This window comes from Macaca fascicularis, chromosome 4 (assembly GCF_037993035.2).
Source record: "Macaca fascicularis isolate 582-1 chromosome 4, T2T-MFA8v1.1".
NCBI classification, from domain to species: domain Eukaryota; kingdom Metazoa; phylum Chordata; class Mammalia; order Primates; family Cercopithecidae; genus Macaca; species Macaca fascicularis.
In genome coordinates, this window is record NC_088378.1 from 101,960,661 (window position 1) to 101,985,744 (window position 25,084).

Below are 25,084 nucleotides of genomic sequence, written 5' to 3' on the forward strand. Positions count from 1 at the left end.
TATTATAATGAAAAAGAGAAGGTTTTGGAGCAAAGGTGAAGAGTTTAGTTTTGCAAATAATGGTTTTTCAAATATCAGTATGACTAATGCAGAAATGTCTAGCAGGAAACTGAGAATGAGAGCTTGAGTACTGAGAGAGAAATTTGGTTTGGCATGAAATTTGGGTTTTAGAATCAGTAACAGGGTGATTGTTAAAGCTATGTGCATAACTGAGATTACAAAAGGTACACAGAAGGGGTCCAGGGACACCTCAAGAAACACAGACATTTAAGGAATGGAAGGAAAAGGAAAGTCAGAGAAGAATTTCTTTGGATATCATGGTTTTCAAGTTTTTCAAAAGTAGAACAATTGGGAAAGGGTTATATAAATGGAAACTCAACAGAGAATGGGGAGTTTCACAAAAGAACAGGTAATCCCTGATGTCACAGCCTAATAGAAAACAAGGACAATGAGGCTGGGCACGGTGGCTCATGCCCGTAGTCTCAGCACTTTGGGAGGCTGAGGCAGGTGGATCACCTGAGGCCAGGAGTTTGAGACCAGCCTGGCCAACATGGTGAAACTCCATCTCCACTAAAAATATAAAACTAGCCGGGTGTGGTGGTGCATGCCTGTAATCCCAGCTACTCAGGAGGGTGAGGCAGGAGAACTGATTGAACCTAGGAGGTGGAGGTTGCAGTGAGCCAAGATCACACCACTGCACTCCAGCCTGGACAACAAGAGCAAAACTCCATCTGGAAAAAAAAAAAAAGAAAAAAAAAAAAAAAAAAAAAAAAAAAAAAAGAAAAAGAAAACAAGGACAATGAGCATTGGGAAAAGAGACTGAATATGGTGGAGACAGGTGGTCACTGGCAATCACTGAGAAAGTGTTTGCTCTGGTCATGCCACCTTACCTGAGCTTTGAAAGAGGGGGAAGAATTCGGAAGCAGAAATAATAAAGAAGGAGACAAACTCTATGATGCCAGACCTCTCAGAAGCATTCAGCTCAGCTGGCCACCCCTTTCTGGAAGCACTCTTCTCTTCACTTTCAGGGTTTTCTCTTTATATCCTTGGTGGCTCTTTTTCTGTGGCTCCTCTTACCCTTTTCAACCTTTGGACACTGGATTTTTAAGGTTTTGTTCTAGGTCTTTTTCTTCTTTTAAAGATTGTATTCTTCTTAGACTTTCCTTTCTTTTCTATCCCCTCTTTTTTCTCTCTTTCCAGGTGATCTTAAATGTTCTCATAGATTTAAATGCCACTTTTATGCTAAATATGCCAAATTTATACCTCTAGGCCAGGACACTTTTCTGAGTTCCCAATTCACATATCTGCAGTTGACAGTTCCATTTAGATGTCACATAGTCATTTAAACTTAATGTATCTAAAACAGAACTCTTATTTCTACCACATATATTCCTTCCTGTCTTAACCAAGAGCTCCACAAATTTATCCACTTGCTCATGTCAGAAGCCTCAGAATCATCCTAATTATTCATTTTCCCTCACTCCCCCAACAGAATCTATCAGCAAGTCCTGTTGATTCCATCTCCTTAAGTTTTTGCAAATTCACCCCCCTTACTCTGTCTTTGCTGCCACCATGGTAGACCAGGCTGCTACAGTAGCCTCTTAATTGCTCTGTCTGCTTTCGCTTTTGCTTTCCTCTAGTTCCTTCTTCATATACCTGCAAGGGGTATCATTTTCTTATTTCCATCTAAAAATCCTTCAATGGCTAGCTGTTGAATTCCAAATAAATTCTAAGCTACTAATTAAGCTGTCTCCGCCTACCTAAGATCATCTTGATTTTACCCTTGCTCACTGCACTTTAATGACAGTGGCCTTTCGGCTCCTCAAACAAGCCAGGATCTTTCTACCTCAGGGCCTTTGCGCAAGCTGTTCCCTCAGCTGGAATTGCCATTTTCCTCACTCTTCCAAGGGCTCCTTTTCATCCTTCAGGTCTTATCCAAAATAGTTCCTCACTGAAGAGGCCTTCTCTACCTATCTTCAGTAGGGTCTCTGATTACTCTTTATTTCAGCTCCTTGTTTCTTAATAACATTAACATGAGTGATAGTGTGTTGTATTTTTCTTTGGGTAGGGATTCTTATTTCCTTAACTAGAAAGTGGAACCTCAGCTTACTTTTTATTTCCCTAACATCTAGCATAATGCTTGCCACAAAGTGAGAGAAACTCACTAAATATTTAGTAAATAAATGAATAATACTTTCAAAACATTGGCAACAACTGGAGTGAGATGCAGAGGGCAAGAACTCCCAGGAATCTCTGACTTGAGAGGAGGCTTTCCAGGATGTACTTGTGCATGTTTGCAGAGAGGGTGAGACCGAAGAGGGAAGGGGGGGCGGCTTCCTGATGAGGTAAAGTACCCAAAAAGGAATCGGGTTAAGGGCACAGTTGGAGGGGTTAGCCCAGGCAGTGTGAAAGGACAGTGCTTCCACGGTGGGGGTATGATGTGGCCTCAGTATGAGTGGAGGGAAGGATTAGGAATGCTTACGTCCGTCCTTTCAATTATAGACAAGGAGAAGGTGCGATCATGTGTGGGGAGTCAGAGGCTTGGAATAGGCAAAAAGACATGGGCTGTGAAGGTCTGAGAAGGGGTCAAGGACAGGTTAATAAGAGGTCTGCTGGTTAGAAGAGCTCATCCAATGTCAGAGAGAGGGAATTTGTAGTAGGACTTTACAGGAGCCAAATTAATCTAATGTTACCAGCAGTATTAATATGGGATTCTCAAAAGAATTCCTTGAGAATGCAGAAAAAAATTCCCAGGTCAATTTTATTCTTAATCTTTATATATGTGGGACAGATATTAATCTACTATACTTTTTCCAAAAAATAGCTTAATCTTTTTACATTGGTTTATTAATAACAATAGACTGAAGAACTTTCATGGTTTGGTTACAGCAAAAATGTTACATTTCATGGTTTGCTTTGCTTTTCATTCCAATAATACATTTGCTTGGCCCAGTGCTCTCAGAGTGGGTTTTAAACCACTGACTCTGACTCTAAAGAATGGGACACGGCCAAGTGACAATGTGCTCAGTGTTTCATCCTGAGTAGAAAAGAGTGCCTACTTTCTTTCATTCTGAATTTAGGGTTGCCCCTTTCTCCTACAGGGGTGGTTTGTGGGGGTGAATAGAAGGTTGTGAAATCTGAGAACAGCACTCTGGAGTTCCTCTGGGGGTGAGCGAAGACTCTGCCCACTTTCTCCCTACACTCTGGTTCAGGCTTCCAGGATGATCACATTTCACTGAGTGCAAGGGATCTCAATAGCCAGCAACTGAACCCCCAGCCTCAATAACTTTCTCCACTCTGATTTCAAAGGAGCTAGGGATGTTTCCTGGTTGAAAGCCTAGGGGCCTTTTGTTGCCAGCTTAGGTTTGGGAAGGATCTGGCAACAGGGTGGCAGTTTTGTCCCCCTCTATGCCAGAGAGGGAGTTGGTGTGGGTTTTCTTTGTTTCTTGCCTGGAGAGTGCATGCATCATTTCCCTTCTGTGGAGGCAAAGAGGATACCTGGGCTTCATGATGTGAACAGAAAGGTAGCACCAGACATAAAATTATGAATCCTTTAAGGTGTGCTTACAATAAAACGATGTGAATCTTCTCCAGGTATTTACCCTGACCCATCTGCTTACTCTGGCTTTGACATTCTAAGTCAAGGACCAGCTACATTTGATAAAACCATCTTTAGATGAGCACTGCATAGACACTCATTGATTTTTTTTGACTTTCAGGTCAAGCTGCCCTTGAAGTACCGGTGAGTCTCCTTGGAACTGTACAACTACATTATGTTTCTTTTCTTTTCCTAGCACTTGGGAGGCCCTGCTAATGTTTATCAGCTGATCCTTTGTACATGAACTGAGTAGCAGAAGCCCTCTTGGTGCTTATTCTCCCATGCATGTGCTAAATAACAAACCTCTTTCTGCCTTCCAAAATGTTGTGACTCTTTTCACTGGTAGAACCCAGTAACGATTAGTTTCAGTTAGGTTCAGGGTCAGAGAAAGGTAGGCCCACACAAGAACCCAAAAGCACCAGTTCTTCAGAATAACTGGGGAGATTCTGGAATAGCAGCATATTTCAGAGAACCTGGAGAGGCTGCCTATGTGATCTTTAGGGGCTTGGCGGAAATCACACCTAGACTTCACAATTGAATTGGGTGATGAGGCAGTCAGTCCGTGTTCTAGAAACACTCCTCACAGATCTTCAAGAACCCAGCAGCATCCTGATGGCATGGCATGGAAAGATGACTTATTTGATTGTATCTCATCATCTCTGTATTGCAGATGCTTACAAACTGCGTACCTCAGTGACTCCCAGGCAGAAGGGCAGGTGGCTGTTATTACTTACGGTATACAGTTAACACAGTAATGTGGGCCAAATGAACTTAAGGAGCCAGAGCTGATTTTGGAAAAAACGGATTACTGCTATAATGGAAAACAAATAAGTAAGACACTCTTTTTATACTGTCTTTAGACTGGGAATCCAACATTAAATAAATAATTTAGTTGCTCCTTTGAAGATACTTCCATCACACTCCACTCCCTTTGTTGTGTAATTCTCTGCCAGTTCTACATGTGCATATGGCATTAGGGTGCAAGGGTTGAGCCCCATAGGTGATGGTGCTGGAATCAAACCCAGTGACTCTGTTCATCTTGGGTGAACCATGAGGATGCTTCACGACTACATATGGGCTGGGTGGGTGGGGATGACAGGGATTGGGTGGGTTTGGGATGACAGAAAGAACTAAAGTGTGGTCGGTTAATGGGTTCTTTTTGTACTAATATATTTTTGATACTTCCTGAGTCAAAGCATTTAATTCTCTTCTAATATATACAGTGTTAAAAGTGAATCACAATACATCAGACTTTTACTCTGCATAGCAAATGTGTTGCAAGGGAATTAGTAGAACCATAAAGCAGTTGAATCAATGTAAAATAAATGTTCTTATGAGAGAGTCTTGTTATTCTCTGTGGGTGAGATAATTTTTTGATATTATATATTAATGCATGAGAATACACAGAAGTCTTCTTAATTGGAACGTCTATGATGGCTACTTGGTTGCTTAGTCAGAAATTTGACTAATGCAGATAATCACAAAGAGACTTACGTGTTGCATATTTTATTTTAGCCTAAAGCACATAAATGTAATATTCTTGATGAAGAATGTGTTCTGCAATTGGGGTTCTGCCTTATCTTTTTTTGCATAAATCTCACTCATAATGCATCATTTACTTTCCTTAATTTTAGTATTTTTTAAAATTACATTTTTTTTTTTTTAGTGGTGCATAAACTCAACTTTTGTGGGAGCTATCTGAGGACAGAGTCCTAGATATTTAAGATTTTTTCCCCCACATAGTTGTGTGTTCACCCCTGATTTTAAAGTATTTTTAGTATTTTAGTATATTTATATTTTGCATTTATCAAGCTTTTCTAAAGCATTCTATTTTCATAAACCATCCATCTTTCTTTCTGTACCATATGTCATCAGTTTATGCAATAATATAAAATTAAACCATGCCATTATAATTACAAATACAACTGGCATAAAAAGGTTTGGGAATGGAATGGGTGCAGTGGCTCATGCTTGTAATCCCAGCACTTTGGAAGGCCAAGGCAGACAGACTGCTTGAACCCAGGAGTTTGAGACCAGCCTGGGCAACATGGTGAGACCCCCTTTCTTCAAAAAATTAGTAAAAAATTAGCTGGGCATGGTGGTACGTGCCTGGGGTCCCAGATACTCAGGAGGCTGAGGCGGGAGGGCTGCTTGAACCTGGGAGGTTGAGGCTTCAGTGAGCCATAATTGCACCACTGCACTGCAACCTATGTGACAGAGTGAGACCCTGTCTCAAAAAAAAAAAAAAAAAAAAAAAAAAAAAAAAAAAAGTTTGGTAATGAACATGCTGACTCTTTGCAAGCATTCAAACAATGTTAAGAACAGAATTCTGTGGATACTAAAGATCATTTCGTGCTCTGCAAGCCTCAGTATGTTTTGTGGGAGTTAGGAGTGTTGGTTAATCTGGCCAGTCAGTGAAGAGGAAATAAGTTCTGAGAGCTTCTACTCTATTCTAAAACAAATACAATATTTACATAAGTGGGCAAGTAAACTAAATAGTGTTTTGTGAGCTTTGATTTCCCACACACGTAAGCGTGACATTTTGCTTACATATACGTGTGTGTAAGAGATAAGAAGCAGGAGAATAGGAGAGATGGACCTTTACGTCGCCGTATTGGACATAATTCCATTTTTTGCCTCATTCCAGAGCTTGTAAGAGATGTGCTGGTGAACATGCACTGGATAGATTACATTTTTATTACAAAAATCTGTGACTCATACTCATGACTTTTGAGTATAATCTTTATAATATCATAGGTAAGGTCATGAAGTTTTGAATTTACTTTTTAAAATTAAAAAATAAATTATAAGTGACAAAAATGCCCACCGTCTCTTTCAGTAAAGTTCTAGGCAGAGTAGTCTTCTTCTTAAGTGATAAGCTGCCATTTCTTGCCACAATTCTTGACCTGAGGTAGAAGCTGGCAGCTGCCTTTTCAGGCTGCAGGGTAACAAGATGGATGAGGCTCTGGGCAGGGATGGCCTGCTTTGCCCTGCTACCTCCCCGCAGCTGGCCTCAGGAATCCCTGGTATTTTGTGCCATCTCTTCAGTTGGACCATTTACTTGAACGTGTCTTGCAGATAGAAACAGCTTAGATATATTTTGGCCCTTATGTTTCCTATGCTCAAATACAGTCACACAGGTGAAAGAAAATACGTTCTGAAAATCTGTGGGTTGGAAATGTTGGCATAAAGTTGTAATTATGTTAGCAAAATCTGAGGTGGAGTGGGGGCACCTTTCTGTGTTTAGCATTCAAGAATTCTTCCTCAGAAATAATACTGAAAAACAAATGAAAACTCTGGTCCAGACTTTCTTGATTTTTTTTTTTTTTAATGAGATGGCTGAGGCTATGGTCAAATTATAATTTAAGACACTGGTTAGGCTAAAGTGTTTTTTCTTTTCAATAGCACAATGAATTCCAAATCAGGAGATTTAAATCCTTCTTTCTTTCAGGCAACAAATCAACAAATGTTTATTGACCTGATTTTGAAGATACAATTATGTTTCTAGTATACCTATGTACATTAGTTTATAGCTAATGTGTTCATGTGAACAATATACTGTTGGTAGATTTCCATGGCACGGTATAATTCTCTATAAGGGAATTTTTTTTTTTTTTGAGGCAAGGTCTCACTCTATCACCCAGGCTGGAGTGCAGTGGCATGATCTTGGCTCACTGCAACCTCCGCCTCCCCGATTCAAGCAATTCTCCTGCCTCAGCCTCCCAAGTAGCTGGAACTACTTACTTGAAACTTCTGTGATGGCTACTTGGTTGCTTTGCCATAATGCATTGGCAGTAAGAATTAATTATTAACTTTAATATGCCAGCATTAATTCAGGAAACATCAGCTTAGATGATGTTGTAGAAACATTTTGTAATGGTAAACCCAATGTAAGGCATGTATACTATATACGTGCCACCATGCCCAACTAATTTTTGTATTTTTAGTAGAGATGGGGTTTCACCACCCTGGCCAGGTTGGCCTCCAACTCTTGACCTCAAGTGATCCACTCGCCTCAGCCTCCCAAAGTGCTGGGATTACTGGCGTGAGCCACAGTGCCCAGCCCATAAAGGAGTCTTTTAAGGAAAGGTGATTCACCTAGTATCAGATAGTAGGTGGTCATAGAAATTGTGCAGTCAATTTTGAAATTTAGTTGCCTTGAACTAGTAGGTCAGAACTAGTAGGTACATCTTCAAACAGAATCTCCTGCGGTGATGGCATCATAAAATTTGGGTTCTGCTGTGGCAGGTAGCTCGGCACTAGCATTCCATCTTGCTTTTTTGGACAGTGGTGTAACAACAGTAATGACTACCATTTACCTAGTGCTTGATAAAGCACATCTACATGTCCTAGTCTCATTTTATACAGATTGCAACTTTGTGTTTGGGGGATATCTCAATTTTACAGAGCTGTTAATGACTGCTTAATAACACACCTCCATGAAATCATAATGTTAGGGCCAGAACCCAGGTCTCTTGACTCCAATTTTTCTATTCTTTACAAAACAGCATGTGCTCAATGCTGATAGAATAATAATAACTGATAAAAAGTGCCCAGAGGCATGTGTGAGATAACATCATTGAAGAAATACTCTGTCATCAATGCTACTTTAGATTCTCATTAAGAAAGAGTTCCCCCAAAGAGGCGTATGATAATCTACTTCACAAATCCATGCCAATAGGTTGGCATGGAACTTGTAGATGCTCATATTAGTTTGAATGTTTTGGTGGGTAGAGGCTGGGGTATGTGTGTCTCCATTTTTGCTTGGTAACTGACAATAATCTTGAATAGTTAGGAGCTAGTGTGTTGTTCCTTTCACCGCCAAGTAAAGTTTTGATACCATCAGATAATGCATTGGTAGCAAGAAGTAATTTTAACTTTAACATACCAGCATTCATTCAGGAAACATCAGCTTAGATGATGTTGTAGAAACGTTTGGTAATGGTAAGCCCAATGTAAGAAGAGTTGATTCTCTGAAGGGTCCTGGTACTATCAGGACAAGAGTATCCGTGTTTATTCCAAAAATTTACACAATTTCTTACTCTTAGATTTTACAGGAGGATGAAACTCAAGGCATATATTTGGGATGTACATGTTGAGTGCACAGTATACTATATACATAGAACCATCCATATGGTTTGCTTCTAGAAAGACTGTAAGATTTTTCTGCATGAATTCTCAGACTAACTCTGGCTGACATAAAATTCTTCTACATCCCTGAAATACTCACTTCAAGCACAGGGTCTTAGGTGAAGTCTGTATTCAGATGCTTACTCAAGAGTAGATTTATACTATCTGCTGCTGTATGCATCTTTTAAAAATAAAACCCCACAACACTATCTTCATCACAGTAACAGCAGTAAATAGAAGGAGGACAAACTGGCCTTCAAGAAGAGGTTATTATCAGGAAAAATTACTTCAGGAAAACCTGATCTGAAGTTATTTCAGGATAAATCTAAAGCAGATCAAAAGGAGAAACATAATAACAGGAAGGATTTAATAACAGAAAATAACTCCGGGGAAACCCACTCTTAAATTATTTCAGAAGAAATCTGGAACAACCAAAAATGAGAACAATAACAATAGAAAATGAAAATAAATGGAGCTCCACCAGCAATCAGAAGATCCCCTTTTCCAGTAGCTCCCAGTGCCTCAGCTACTGGAGCTACTTCCCTTTTCCATTTTCTGCCATCAATGCAACTTTAGTTGCCACATCAGAACCCAGGATATCTTTTCATCACAACCTCCAATTCCCAAGCCTGTTCTATGTTCAAACTGTGGGTCTGCATCAAAACACATAGGTCTTTTTTTCTTCCTTTTGTATTAAAGGTGCTTTCATTTAACTTCCACAGCAACGATGTCTACACAAACAGCAGCTATCATATTTGATTGGGCACTTGCTATGTTCTTGGTACCAGGTCTTTTATATCTATTTCACTTACTCAATGAGCTAGTTTCACTAATATGAAACTGCTTTCAGGGATCACAGTTCTTTGAATTGTTACTGGCTTGGAGCACCACTGATCCCACCATGATAGCCCTCCAAAAGTTGATCTAGGGGACAGATCTCACTATCTTAACCGAAGCAGTTCCATAGTGAGTATTGAAAATTCACTGGCGCAGCGTATCTGTAGAACAAAACCTATATTTTGATACTTAATGTTGATACTGTGGGTTCTTTTAATATAGGGGATTTCCTTTTTTCATCACAGTGTAACATTTAGAAATACTCTCACTTAGGATGCTGTCATTTCCTTATTTATTCTGGATACTTCCATAGTTATTAAGGTTTCCATTAAGTGCAACATGGGCAATTTTAACTCAGAAATACCCAACCATAATTTTCAAACCAAATTAATCAAAACTAAGGTCTTGATTAATGTATAAATAAAAGGTATAATAGTCTAAATTTATTTTATTTCCCACTAGGAATCTAGAATATGTTCTTCTTAAAATGAATAGAAACAATGAGCTCTCTTGTTTGCTTTTTCTGTCTTTTTAGGTTTCAGACAATTTCATTAATGAGTCCGTTAATATCAACAAACCTGCTATGGACCAATAAGGCCTTAAAAAAATTCTTCGAAGTTTGACATCTTATAAGATTTTTACTCTCATATTCAAGACTAGATTTTTTTAAAAAATAGAAACATAATTAGGTCATTCAGAAACCTGTTAAGTACGGGTTAAATGTCAGTCAAATTAGCACAACTGAAAGGGAAATCAATGAAAATGTTTCTTCCCCCGAAAGTCACAGAAATGACCTTTGAAAACCTGCTGTGTGGGTTATTCTGGCAAAAGAAACAAACTGGTGACTAACTGAGAGGTATATTAAGAGTTTCCCACACACTGTTTAACACACAATACAGCAATTCTTTTTCGTCATAAGGAGAAAAGGAAGACTAATAAAAAGAAGGATAATAAGCTGCCAGGCTAAACTCACCAACAACTGCATCTCAATGGGAAAAGGGGCACCTGGGTGCCTCAGTAAGTTAAATATATTAGAATTATCCAAGAGAAGCAAAATTAAACTTGAATTCAAACCATTGCTTTGAAGGCTGGGATGATAAACTGTCTTCCCCTTACTGGCAAGAAAAGCCTCCTGTTTTCTCAGTTTACAGTTTATCCCATCATGAGTCACAGATTTTCATTTGCTCTCTACATATAAAAAGTATTTTAAGAATGTCAGATGACTGCTCTCTTTCAAGTTTCCACTCTTCTTTCAAAATGCCCATTATTGCTTGTGAATAGCGAAGAGCAGCCGGAAACCACATTATTAAACCAACAGAATCCTTTGAAACCAATGGCATAATCTTGTAGACATTTACTCAGATAACCTAAGAAAAAAATTCAAATCTTTAGGTGAATGTATTTCTGATTTTTATTCATTTTGTTGCTGCTGTGCAATCAACAAATACAACAAGTTCTGCTTAATACAGCCCTAACAAATTTTCCTCATCTCTGACAAGTGTTCTGGGTCTTGCTGATGAGCTTTTGATGAGTAGTGGAACAATGCAAGAATTGGTAACTTAAATCTGTGCTTCACTAAACAAACAAAAAGCTTATCATTGTTTAAATCACAGCTTAAGAAAATGATATATTTTTATTCTGGCAACAATCCAGAACTCAAGAAATACTAAAGGTGGTTTAAAAGAGAACTTAAGGGTTTTTTTGGACCAAAATGTTACGGACATTCTTTAGATAAGCATTTATAATCTACCTCCCAGGTTCAAATGATCCTTTCACCTCAGCCTCCCAAGCAGCTGGGACTACAGGAGCGTGCCACCACACCTGGCTAATTTTTGTATTTTATGTAGAGATGGGGTCTTGGCATGTTGCCCAGGCTGGTCTCAAACGCCTGAGCTCAAGCAATTGGCCTGCCTTGGCCTCCCAAAGTGCTTGGATTACAGGCATGAGCCACCATGCTTGGCTATAATTATTTTCATATAACTCCCCTTTGGAATACATTAAAGGAATAAAATAAAAATAAATGTATAATTTACACATTTCTTTTTATGTCACTCCTATATCCCATGACATTCTTATTAGGGCACAAGTTCCAATGACTGTTTTATAAATTCTTTACAATGCAGGGAAAATTTTTGCTTCAGTGGAAAACTATGCGTTGTTCAGAGTACACCCTTCCAGGTTTTTGGATTCTGACTTTACGGGGCTCTGCTCTTTTCATAGTCTTTGAGCTATTTTATAACTCTGTAAGTTGTTGATAACTGGTAGCAATGCGAAATAATTCTTGCCTGTGGACATGTAAATAAATTCTGCCTAGTGGAGGTTGAACTGACTTCCCTCCCACACTGCGGAAGGAGCCAGTTTTGCCTCTATTTGCACATTGATTTCATATTCCTGATCTTTAAATGTTTCTGTTCTTTGGATAGTGCTTTGAACTGGTTTTAACATCTTACTGGTTTCTTCATTAATAATGACTTAAATTTCAAAAATGAGTTAAATGAATGTTTAGCATGTGTTCATTTTCTATCTTTGTGAGAATCATGATTTTACTTTATTTATTTGGAAAATTATCCTTTAATAACAATTTAAAGAAAAAGTAGGTTTTAAGAGGAAAGTTTTGAAATTAGGTGACTATAATCTCTGATCTCACAGATGGTTACCAGTCTTCTTTTTCATTTCTTTGTGCTGTAATTTTATTCACAGCTTTCATTCATTTTTTAACCCCGGATAAACTTTTAAAGAGTGGAAAATCAATGCAACAATTGATAATTTAAATTTGTGCTCCACAAAGTTAAAACAGATAAACTATCAATGTTTTTAATCACCATTTAAAAATGGTATATATTTATATATTTTATGTATTTTTAATTTTGGCAACAATCTAGCACTCAAGAAATATTAATGATGGTTTACAAGACAACTTAGTTGGCCCAGAAAGATGTGGAAAGCCTTTAGACAATAATAAGTAGTATGTATTTTCCATATAACTCTTTTGCAAGTGGATATTTTTATTGAGACCATCCATAGGAACCATTACATTGTATTAAAAAAAAATTTCACAACATGCAATAAATAAAAACATATTTGTATACTTACTGTGCCCCACCAGAGAGCATCTGCATATGTAGAAAACTCTTTATTGGCATCCTTTTCCACCAGATAGACAAGGAAAGATGAAAAAATAAGAACCAAAAATCCTATGTACCAAGCTGTGATTAATTCCTAGGTATAAAAGGAATGAAAGATTTTTAGAGGTGGGAAATCTTTGAAAAAGGAAAAAATAATTCTATGATGATTCTATTCACTTTACTACTTCTTGGATGTTTATGATGGCTCTTAAATAATCCATTGCACATCATGTCCCAAAATTGTTTTAACCAATTTCTGCAATGACTAAGTTTGCTTGTGATAGGTTTATTAAATATTACATCAATCAATGAAAAAGTTTCAAAAATTGTTTTTTAAACGCAGAGAGCAAATCTTACCTTGCTGTGAGCATAAACCACCGAACCCAGTAATTTCCAAGTGCCTCCCCTTCGGTCCATGCGCACCATGCGGAGGATCTGTAGGAAACGGAGACTTCTGAGTGCAGACGTGGCAAAAATATTACCCTGAGTTTTTGCAGAAACAACTGCTATTGAAGCGATAAGAACAATGGTATCTGAAAGAAACAGGTCAAAACAGCCATAATTAGCACGACCAGGAATTTTTATTTACCGAAACAATGTTTTCAAAAAGTTCACTTTGACCTATTTAAGGCACAAATAAACAGATCTTGATCCCCAGCTGCAGAGTGAAAAGGCAGAGAATGGGACCTACCTGTTGCTGTAGTTCTGACCCTTTGGCCATTCTGTGCTTTACCTATGCAATTTTGAACAACATATTATTTAACTTTCAACAGATTGGACAATGGGTTCAAAAAACCTAAGGTTTCAGGGAACCTTAAGACTTTGGGGCAACCTTTCACAATGTCTCTGGTTTCATCCTTTTTCCTGTGGCAAAAGGAGCTCCTGCCTCAGCCCCCAACACCATGGCTTCTGGGTGGTGTGACAGAGGCATCTAAATGTGTCCAGCCATAAAAGTGCCATAAGATATAATCATTTCTCTTGTTTTCCTGCCAAATAAGTTTGCATTTCCTTTTCCCCAAAATTCCCTAATGTGGCACCTGCAACTTTGCATATTAACAAAGGCCTCAACTAAGCTGAATACTCTATGCTTCCTGTATAGAATATTCTTTAGACCTGGTTCACCAATTATGTGTAAGTTTGCTGCATAATTAAATAATATTACATTTGTTATAATAGGGTATGTAAGTATAAACACTGTGCATTGCAAGGGAATGAATACTTGGTGTTTGACATACTGACATTTGACTGAAAAAATCTACCTTTTTGTAAGCAAAAAAGAGAAAAAGAGCATCTAATGAAAGCATAGAAAAGACAAAAGAGAACTTAATCATTCCACAAGTAAATATCTGAGTGTCGGGAAGTAGGCTTTGAAGTGGGATAAGTGAAGTGGCGATGAATGGCCTCCTGAGGCAATTTTAATAAAATTTAGCTTGACTTTAACATCCTCAAATACTATTTCCTTCCTGCTCCAAGTGGGTTGTGTATGACTGGGCTTCCACACTCCAAAGAGGGGTTCCATTTCAAGGGTGTCACATTTGTAATGTTTCTGTCACCCTCTGGATTAACTGCCTTATGAGTGAGTATTCCTCATTCAGCTCATCCTTCTCCCTGCACTGAGAAAGGTCTTGTCTCCTGGTGTGGACTGAGAAGATCTTCTGAGCCTCTCTGCTGGTGCCCCTTTTTGGGTCAGTGCTTTGAGAAAGAATTGGCAGTGCAACTTTCAGCTGAAGGGCTTTTTCTTTTCTTTTCTTTTTTCTTTTTTCTTTCTTTCCCTCCCTCCCTCCCTCCCTCCCTCCCTCCCTCCCTCCCTCCCTCCCTCCCTTCCTTCCTTCCTTCCTTCCTTCCTTCCTTCCTTCCTTCCTTCCTTCCTTCCTTCCTTCCTTCCTTCTTTCCTTCCTTCCTTCCTTCCCTCTTTGCTTCCTTCCTTCTTCCTATCCTTTGACAGGGTCTCACTCTGTCACCCAGGCTGGAGTGCAGTGGAATGAGCTCCGCTCACTGCAACCTCTGTGTCCCACCTCAGTCTCCCAAGGAGCTAGGACTACAGGCATGCACCAACACACCTGGCTAATTTTTGTATTTTTTGTAGAGATGGGGTTTTGCCATGTTGCCCAGGCTGGTCTCAAACTCCTGAGCTCACATCATCTGCCAGCCTTGGCCTCCCAAAGAGTTGAGATTACAGGTGTAAGCCACCGGTGCCTGCTCTGAAGGACTTCTCCCATCAGATCTAAATGCATGTGCTTTTGTGGGTAAGTACCCAGAGAGCCAAAGAGAGTAACCACTCTTGGCAGCTGTTGGAAACAAGAAGAAACTAAATGTGTTGACACTGACACCAAAGACATATTTTAAGTGAATAAAAGTCAGTTGCAAAGCGGTATGTGCAATGTGATTTTATTTTAATAGAAACATATATTAGTATGACTAGGAAAAAAATTTGAGACTAGGCTGGGCGCAGTCGCTCACACCTGTAATCCCAGCACTTTGGGAGGCCAAGGTGGGCGGATCATGAAGTCAGGAGATCGAGACCATCCTGGCCATCATGATGAAACTCTGTCTCTACTAAAAATACAAAAATTAGCTGGGTGTGGTGGCACGTGCCTGTAATCCCAGCTACTCGGAAGGCTGAGGCATGAGAATCCCTTGAACCCAGGAGGCGGAGGTTGTAGTGAGTCAAGATCATGCCACTGCACTCCAGCCTAGCGATAGAGCAAGACTGCGTCTCAAAGAAAAAAAAAAGTGAGACTATACACTGATTATTACTATTAATTATCTCTAAAGGTAGTGAGTTGGAATGAATATATGCATAAAGGGGCTTTTCACTTTCTAAATTATTAATTTCCATACATTGGAAGTTTATAAGGACTATGTCTTTGCAATTAAAAAAACTTTATATAAAGAGTTATGTGCAAACACATCTCTTGGTTTTCATCATGTGGAGGGATTTACTCCTGAGACTAGTGGTTTACAAAGAGACATTACTTATATGGCCCTATTGGATATACATTTTGCTTTTATTTCATTGTAATTCTGCTTTCTCCCAATTGTAGAAAGAAAAGAAAAAGATATACTGCCTCATTTACTGTGTTAAAATATTGGAAATACTAGAAATAAGTACACGGCTAGTAGAAGTGCAGAAAATACTACACTTAAAACTTACTATGTGCTTGGCATTTTCTTTAGTTCTAAGGTTTTTTTTTTTTTAAATCAACATTACCTTATTTAATCCTTATAATGACTTGATGTGTTAAGTATCCCACAGATCCCATTTTACATATGAAAAAAGTGAGGCAGAAAAAGCATATATTGTATTCATTTTTTTAAAAACTCAGCTATCAGTTTATTAGACTACAGCACAAAAAGTATGCCATAAAGTTAGTTCATTAGAGAAAACCTAGAAAAGTAAGAGAAAGATTGTTGATTTGAGACAATTTAAAAAATTATGCACACGGTGAATCACAATCTAAATGTTTGAAGTTCCAAAATATGCAAAGGTAACCACAGATTTGATTTAATACCCTCATTGTAATTCAGATCAGATGAGAAAGTTAGAATTCAGCAAACTGAAATCATAGATAAGCAACCAAATGGCAAACAGTGAGTGCAGTCACAAAAATGTTTCTGGTTGGGTTACAGTCATCCACTGGAATTTTGCTGTCAGTACCACTTAGAATATTTCCTAGGCTAGTATTTTACAAGTTATAAGTAATCTTTATTTTTATTTCTATTTGCGTATTTATTATTTTTGTGATCCACTATTTCATAGAATGGAGGTTCCACAGCGTTGGATCATTTTTTTGTTCATGAATGTATCCTAAGTACCTAGAACAGTGCCTGAAATATAGTAGGCACTCAATAAATATTTATATAAGATAAATGAGATTGAAAAACACTTAAAAGTTGCCTGAGCTTTGTTCTCTTACCACATCAATGGCTTATTCACTGGGATATCAGCCTAAAATACTCAAGTTAATCGAAGGATCACTTCAATTTTTAGCACAGAATTCTACTGCAACATAATTGTTATAGCTATCATCCATTAGAGTTTATTTTAAAATCTCCCTATTATTTAAAGTATAGGCATATATATTAAATTGGGGGAGTAGCTTAAGTTGTGCAGTTAGTTAATTGTCTAAAATATTTTTTGAAACATAGGAAGCTTGTTTTTGTGACGATAACACATTTTAGAATAAGGTAGAAACTATGGACAGCCCTTGAAGCTCACTGGCTTCAGGTTCATTTGTTTATCCATTTATGCATTAAGTAGTTAATTGACTGTCAAGAATTATATTAGACGCTTGTATTAAAAATGAATATTCAATCATTCTTCTGACCATCCATCCCTCACAATTATTGATCAAGTGCCTACTGCGTACCAGGCACTGTGCTAAATGTTTTGTATCTTGCAATGATTCCAAATGGGGAAAATTTTGCCTTCCTGGGACATTTAGCAATGTCTAGAGACATTTTACATTGTCATAGCTGGGAAGGGGGTTGCGATAAGCATCTAGTGGTAGAGACCAGGGTTGCTACTAACCATCCTATAATGCCCTGGACAGCCTCCAGAACAAAGAATGACTCAGCCCCATATGTCAATGGTGCCAAGGCTGAGAAACCCTGATGCATATTATTTTATTTAATTCTTCAAGCCACCCTATGTAGTAGATGGTATTATAACCTTCTCTTTCTTATAAATGAAGAAATTGAGGCTCATAGTGGTCAAGTCCCTAAGGCCCAACATGTGTAAGTGATTGAGCTGGCCCTTACTTGACTCCAAAGCTATGTCCTTAAGAATTATGGTATACCACTCCATCCAGTGTGGGATACGGGTGGAGGAGGAACAGAAAGGGGAGGCTATGAAAGCAGGTGGATAATAAATCAGGAATAAATTGTTATCGCATAAAGCATTCAGAGAAGAGAAAAGTGCAGGGAGGAGAAAGCAGAAATAAAATGATGCTGAAAAACAGATGGTACTTTTATGGCTGCTTCAAGAGAAAATGGGGCTAGAGAAAGAAATAGAACTGCTAATAAACAAGGAGGAGCTCTAAGTCGCATGAAAAAAAAAAAACAAACATGTAATCCGGAACTCTTAAAATCTACCTCTCCCAAAGGAAACAAATTAGAACAAGTTGGGAAGTAGTGAAGAAAGAGCTATTGATTATAAGCAGCCTAGTAGATATGTGAAATATAGGTTCACAAGGTATTAGGAAGTAGGTTCACAAATTTACTGAATCACTTAGAATGATTTACACATGAATTCTTGAAATTTGAGGTGACTGCAAAGATTTGAACAAAATAAATACTACAATGATATTTAAGACACATAAGGACTATGAAAGAGCTTATTTTTAGATGCCACTGGAACTTCGCTCAAGTATTATTTAGTCAGCAAAATCAATATGAATTGATCACCATGGACCCTGTCTAAAAGGTGTTAGTCACTGAAATACCAAAAAAGTCTTCATTATTCACATTCAAAGCTTCCATATTGTGAACTCAAGGATTGGGTTAAAGCAAGGCCAATTGTACATCTGAACATGATGGACTGTGTTTTGTTGCTACAATTACACTATATAATGTATGTATTAGAAAGTATAACATGGCTCGATGTAAAAACACAAAGGAAAGAACTAAATCATCTGGGTCAAACAAAGCATAGTTGAACACTTTCAAACTAGTAGTTACAGGGACACATAAATTCTCTTGAGGTAAGTAAGCCACAAAGAGGGTAGATCTTGACTTCTAGAAACTGTCTGGAGACTTCAGGCTTTTAAAATTTTTGTAAATTAAGTTATTCTAGAGTCTCAGAAAGTTTTATAACTAACTAACATAACTAACTAACTAACATAAAGGTAAATAACTAACATAAATTTACCTCTTTCCTTTAAAGTCACTTCATCTTGTTCTCTCTCATATAATCAGAAGTGCAATAAATACAATGTTCTTAATGTTCATATCCCCCTCTCCCACATTTTTTTTGTTCCAGTTCTTTGAATTATTTTAGTGGCCTCACTATAAGCTAGATTTTGAATAAGTTTAATAAAATATACGTTTTAAAGTTATAAAGTAAAATATCAAAACAATACAAATATGTATAAGGTAGGACACTAATTTATTTAATTAACCAATTACCTATGCTATAGTGTGGATATTTGACCCTCCAAATGTCATGTTGAAATGTGATCCCCAGTGTTAGAGGTGAGGCCTAATGGGAAGTGTTTGGGTCATGGGGCAGGATTGCTCATGAATGGCTTGGTATTGTCCTTGAAGTAATGACTGAGTTCTGGCTCTACTAGTTCTCTTAAGAATTGGTTGTTAAAAAGAAAATGGCACTTATGTGTTGTTAAAAAGAAAATGGCACTTCATCTCTCGACATGTGATCTCAGCACATACTGGCCCCACTTCACCTTCTGCCATGAGTGGAGGAGACAGCCTGAGATTCTCACCAGAAGCAGATGCAGGCACCATGCTTTTTGTACAGCCTGCAGAACTGTGAGCCACATAAACCTACATTCTTTATGAATACCCAGCTTCATGTATTCCTTTATTATAACACAAATAGACTAAGACACTTATTAATGAATTTTTAGGTTGCTTTTTGTTTTGCTATTAAAATGATGCTGAAATGTATAGTCCTGTACATTTATTTTTAGGATAAGGAATTTAAGGCTAAATTTCTTGAGACTGAATTGTTGGGATATTTTGATTTGTGATTGACATCAAGATGCCTTCAAAATGATGGTACCAATTCTCACTAACAATGTATGGAAACACTTATTTCTCTCTCTCCTTGCTAATAAAGAGGAATGCTAATAATGATAAAAATAGTACTAGTAAAAGCTAATGTTTACTGTTCACTATGTGACAGACATGGCTCTAAGCATGTTCATGTATTACCTTGGATATAATAAGTCTTCAATCTTTGCAAATACAGTAAGCAAAACAAAACCATCCCCCTCCTGTTTTAGACTCCTGGATTTCATGTCATTTTTAAGTCACGGAAGTTAAGTTATCTAGAATGATTTTGTCCAACCAAGATTATAAAAATATTCTTCTATATTTTATTTTGGCACACATATGCTTAGTTAATGAATTTATGTTTACTATTCAGGATAGTCTTTGTGGCAAAGGTAGCTAGCTGTCTACCACAGATATGTGCTTCCCTTCTAAGGTACAGCATTATCTCTGAGAAGTGGCTGCCTATTCAGAGGTCTCATTTCCCGGGACCCCCTTGCTTCTGGGTGAGGTGAGGTGACTAATTCTAGTTAGTGAGGATGAATGGAAATGATGTATGCCACTTTCTGGTCGAGGGCAAGCACATATGGCGTATCACTTTCTCTTTTTCTATGTCAGTTGCAGTTTGGTACTAAGAATGCCCTTAGAAGCTATACGCTGAAGATGGCAGTGCCTTTGTCAGCCTGGGTTCCTGAATGACTGCATGGAACAGAGCCTTTACCATATACGACAACCCCAAACAAAGAATACCTTTATTGAACTATTACACAGATAAGAAGTAAACTTCTATTTTATTTAGTTACTAGAATTTGGAGATTTGTATAATAACTAAGCATTACTCTAACTTATTCAATCATTAGCTTTAATGGAATTTTTGTTTGTCTCTGTGGTGAAGTAGAGAACAAATCTTACTTTTTATCCCATATGAAAGTCAATTTTCCCAATACCATCTAAGTAAAAACTCTGTCATTCTCCAAATGTTTCCACGTACTTATTGAGAAGCCTATTTTGGGATTCTATTACGTTTTATTGCCTATTCCTATATTAGTGTGACACTAATGTTATTCCTTTTCAAAGTAGTATCAATTATTGTAAACATATTAATTTTTCCCACGTGAATTTCAGAATAAATGAATCAAGTTAAACAACAAAATTCTGATACAGACCACATATTAAATTTACAGATTAACATCTCCTTCTTTATTGTCTTCCTCATCTCATATCTACTGAGTGGTTTACTTTTATTGATTCTGTGTCCATAATATGTTTCATATCTAATTTTCCCTTTCCATGTATCCTGTCTCTTCCTTAGTTCAGGCCTATGATACTTCTCTCTAGGTCATCCCTACAATGTATGGCCTGGTTTTCACTCTCCTGTTTTTCCTTTCTCTAAACCACTTTGTATTCTAATACCACGTGAAAATGTTAAGATGATTAGATTGCCTCTGTGATTTTAAAAAGGTCTTCCAATATGTAGAACAAAGATCAAATTCTGCTACCTGGCATTCAAAGTGCTCTATAAAATGCTGCTGCTCTGCCTGGAAGGCCCTTCTCCCTTCTTTGCCTGGCTAACTTCTGCTTGCTTCTGGAATTCAGCACAGATATCAACAAGTCAAGGTCACTTGTGCCCAGAGGTCTGAGGTATGCTGCTGTCATAACATTTATTACCCATGATTATACTAGTAGTCTGTTTACTTGCTGGTTTTTTCAATTCCATACATTAAAAAAAAAAAAAACTCTACACAGATTGAAATGCAAAAAACAAACCCGGAAAAAAATGGAAACATATATGATGATGAACAAAAGATTAATATCTTTAATATATAAACTTAAAACACTAAGAAAACATGCTAGTAGAAAACTGGACAGAAGGCACATACACAAATTTACCCTAGGAAGAAATAACAATGACTAATTAATGTATGGAAAGAAGTTCTTTACAATTTCTAGTTTTGAAATTTAAAACAGTAGAAAGGTACCATTTTATCCTATCAAACTGACAAAGTTTAAAAAAATGAACTGTCAATGTTGTCAAGGCAGAGAAAAAAAAGCTATTTGATGAAGATTTTCTGTAAGAATAAATTGGTATGATATTTTTTGGGGGAGCAATTTGACATTGTTTGCCAAAACCGTTAACAATGTGAATGGATATTATTTCAGGAATTTAAACTCTAGAGATGTATGATAAAATTGTAGATGTTAACAAAAGTTTGCATCAGCATACTTATTAAACTATTATTGTTTTCTCCTCCCAGCTCATACCTAACACTATTAGTAATAGTATAAAAAATGAGAACGAATCCAGATTTCTAATGAGGATGGATTAATAAAAAACAACATGGTATATCCCTTCCAGAGCATGGGCTGTGGTGCTCAGGTGCCTGAGTTCCAATCCTGGCTCTGCCGCTTAATAGATAGGTTACCTGGTTAAGTGACTGAATCTTAATAGCTGGGTTACCTGGTTAAGGGACTGCCTCAGTTTCTTTATCTGTAAAATGTAGATAATAAAGGCACCTATGTCATAGGGTTGTAAGAATTGAATAAGTTAACTGTGAAACATCTCAGTGCAATACTAACACACAATACATTTGAGCTAATTTATTGTTATTATTATTATTACCACAAATGTGATACAACCACAAAACATCATGTCTTAGAAGAATATTGTGAGATAAAATGTTTCCAAACAACATTATTTAAATAATTGATTACATAGCAGGATAGCAGGATTTCAGTTTTGCTCTCCAAAAAGATCATGTATTTTTTTTTTTTTTTTTTTGAGACGGAGTTTCCCTCTTTTTGCCCAGGCTGGAATGCAATGGCACAATCTCAGCTCACTGCAACCTCCACCTCCTGGATTCAAGCGATTCTCCTGCCTCAGTCTCCCCAGTAGGTGGGATTACAGGCACCCGCCATCATGCCCAGCTAATTTTTGTATTTTCAGTATAGACGGTGTTTCACCAAGTTGGTCAGGCTGGTCTTGAACTCCTGATCTCAAGTGATCCACCGGCCTTGGCCTCCTAAAGTGCTGGGATTACAGGTGTGAGTCACTGCACCTGGCCAGATTATATATTCTTATCGTATATAGAAAAATACATAGTATAAATACATATATTTGCGTATTAATGGTGATTATCTGTAGGTGGTAAGATATATATATAGTCCAAATGATCTTTAATATACATGCATTGCTTTTGTAATGAGAAAAAAGAGAACCATAATTTATTTAAAAAGAAGCTATGGCCTAGAAAGGTTAGTACATTGGCCAAGGTAATTTACTTAGTCAGTGGTGGGAAAACAGAAGAGAAATGGGCAACATTTATTGAGTACCTCTGATGTATGAGGCTGTGCGGGATGCTCAGTACACAGACTCTATTTCATTGTTTCTCCATAATAGCCCTTCAAGGAGGCACAGAGGTTATGAGTGTAAACTTCATGTGTAACAGCCTTGGTATTTCTAGTTCTGTCCTGTCTTAGTTGTGTGACCTTGGGCCTATTAATCTTGCTGAGTCTTGGAATCCTCACCTACAAATAGGGAATAGATCCCTTTTTTTCACAGGGCTATTGGGATGATTAAATGAGATAATACATACAAAGTCTTTAGTCTGCCTTAGTGTGCCTAGTATCATGTTAACTCTCAATCTAAAAAAAAAAATGTTTTATCGATATACCTTTCCCTTCACTTTTCTAGATCAGTAATTTGATACTAAAAAAGTTCAAGAATCTTATCCAAAGTCATTTAGTTGGTAAATGAGCCAAAAATCAAACTAATTTCTGTTTCCAGAGCACTTATATATTTTTTCCCCATGTTTCTCTTTTGGTAGCTTTTATTTTGTAGAAAGCCTAGTAAACAGGGATGTAGAAAGTCAAACAAAGGCTTACATGTGAAATTCCAAGAAGCAAAGTATTATCAAGACTATGGAATACAACTACATGCAAATGGTTGATATTCAGGTAAAATTTAGTGAAAATATTATAATTAACATGTTTTTTATATTTTAGGTTGTCCCAATGGGACAGCAGATTGAGAGAGAGAGGTCAGCCTGCCTTATCAATGTGAGCCCTTTTCTGCAGAAATTTATAATTTTCTTAGTGTCCCATGTATATCATGTGCCAGATGTTTTATTGCCAATGGAGCAGCAAGATAAATCTGAAGGAATGGAAATTTTCTGGTTCCATTATATTTGCTTATGTATACAGAAGGAACTTTCAAAAGAAACAGAGATGTAAAGTATGGAAGCATAAAGAACATTGAACTATGCCTAGTTTAATTATCTGTTCACCATTAACTAGCTTTGTCACCACTTATCTCTTAGGGCTGGTTTCCATACCTTTAAAATAGTTGGACTGAACTGGCAAGTGTCAAGGATCCTTTCTAACTTTGAATTTCTCAAATTCTAAGTGGTACATTTTTCGTTTTGGATACCGATTGAACGAGGAAGCATCAGAAGGAGTGTTTTGGATATGACTTTTCTCAAATTAAGTGTTAAGGCAATTTATTCATTCATTCATTAGTTCATTCAACAAATATTTTTTGTGGCATGTCTACTATAAGCCAAGCATGAGGCATAGAGTAGTGAATAAAACAGAAAAGTTTTCTGCCCTCATGGAGCTTATGTTCTCCTGCGGTAGGCTGATGTTAAAGCAATAAACAAATACAGAACATAATGTTACATGGTGATAAAAACCTTGGGGAAATACAGAGCAGGATGAGGGTGGAGTCACAGAGGAGCAGGTGTTCTATTTTAAAGTGAAATTCCAAGAAGTAAAATATTATTAAGAATAGGGAATATAACTAATTGCAAATGGTTGATATTCAGGTAAAATTTAGCAAACATCTTATAATTAACATGTTTTTAATATTTTAGTTTTTATTTTATTTTTGAGACGGAGTCTCTGTCACCCAGGCTGGAGTGCAATGGCATGATTTCAGCTCACTACCACCTCCACCTCTTGGGTTCAAGCAATTTTCCTGCCTCAGCTTCCCGAGTAACTGGGATTACAGGTGTGCACCACCACTCCTGGCTAATTTTGTATTTTTGGTAGAGATGGGGTTTCACCATGTTGGCCAGGCTGATCTTGAACTCCTGACCTCAAGTGATCCACCCACCTTGGCCTCCCAAAGTGCTGGGATTATAGACATGAGCCACTGTGCTGGGCTGTTTTTAGTATTTTAGGTTGTCTCAATGGGAAAGCATCTCAGAGGAGCCAAGACCCAATGAAGTGAAGGGGTGACTGTGATCATTATCTAAGGAAAAAGTGTTCCAGGCAAACAAATATAAAGACCTTGAGGTGGAAGTGTGTTCAGCGTGTTCAAGGGAAGGCAAGGAGATCAAGTTAGCTTGAGCGGAGTGAGGGAGGGCTCCATTCAGATCATGAGAGCTTTGGGAATAGCTTTAGGATGTCCTTCTAAGTATTATATGATAGCAGCAGGGGAAGGGTTTTTGGCAGAGTGCAGGATCAGATGTATATTTTACAAGATCATTTTGGTTATCTTTGGGAAACCAATCAGGAGGGGGCTGGATGCCAGAAAGGAAGCCAGATGTCAGAGAGAAAACGGGAAGGCCAGTTAAGAAGCCACTGCTGTGGTCTGGACAAAGGGTGAAAGCAGCTTTACAAGAGTTAGGTTAAAGTCAGGAGGACCTGTAAAGGAGCTGGATTTGGT

The 25,084-nt window shown here is 37.6% G+C and overlaps 1 protein-coding gene across 11 annotated transcripts in view; it reads right to left on the reverse strand.

Annotated features, from left to right (window-relative positions):
• KCNQ5 (potassium voltage-gated channel subfamily Q member 5) overlaps nt 1-25,084 on the reverse strand; it is a 567,701-nt gene that overhangs the window by 115,251 nt on the left and 427,366 nt on the right. For all 11 annotated transcript variants that reach the window (XM_074037671.1, XM_065543828.1, XM_074037670.1 and 8 more), the window contains 2 exons: nt 13,048-13,223; nt 12,659-12,784 (listed from right to left, as the gene is read on the reverse strand). In XM_074037671.1, coding sequence (XP_073893772.1) covers nt 12,659-12,784; nt 13,048-13,223 — 302 coding nt within the window. The remainder of the gene's footprint in view (nt 1-12,658; nt 12,785-13,047; nt 13,224-25,084) is intronic.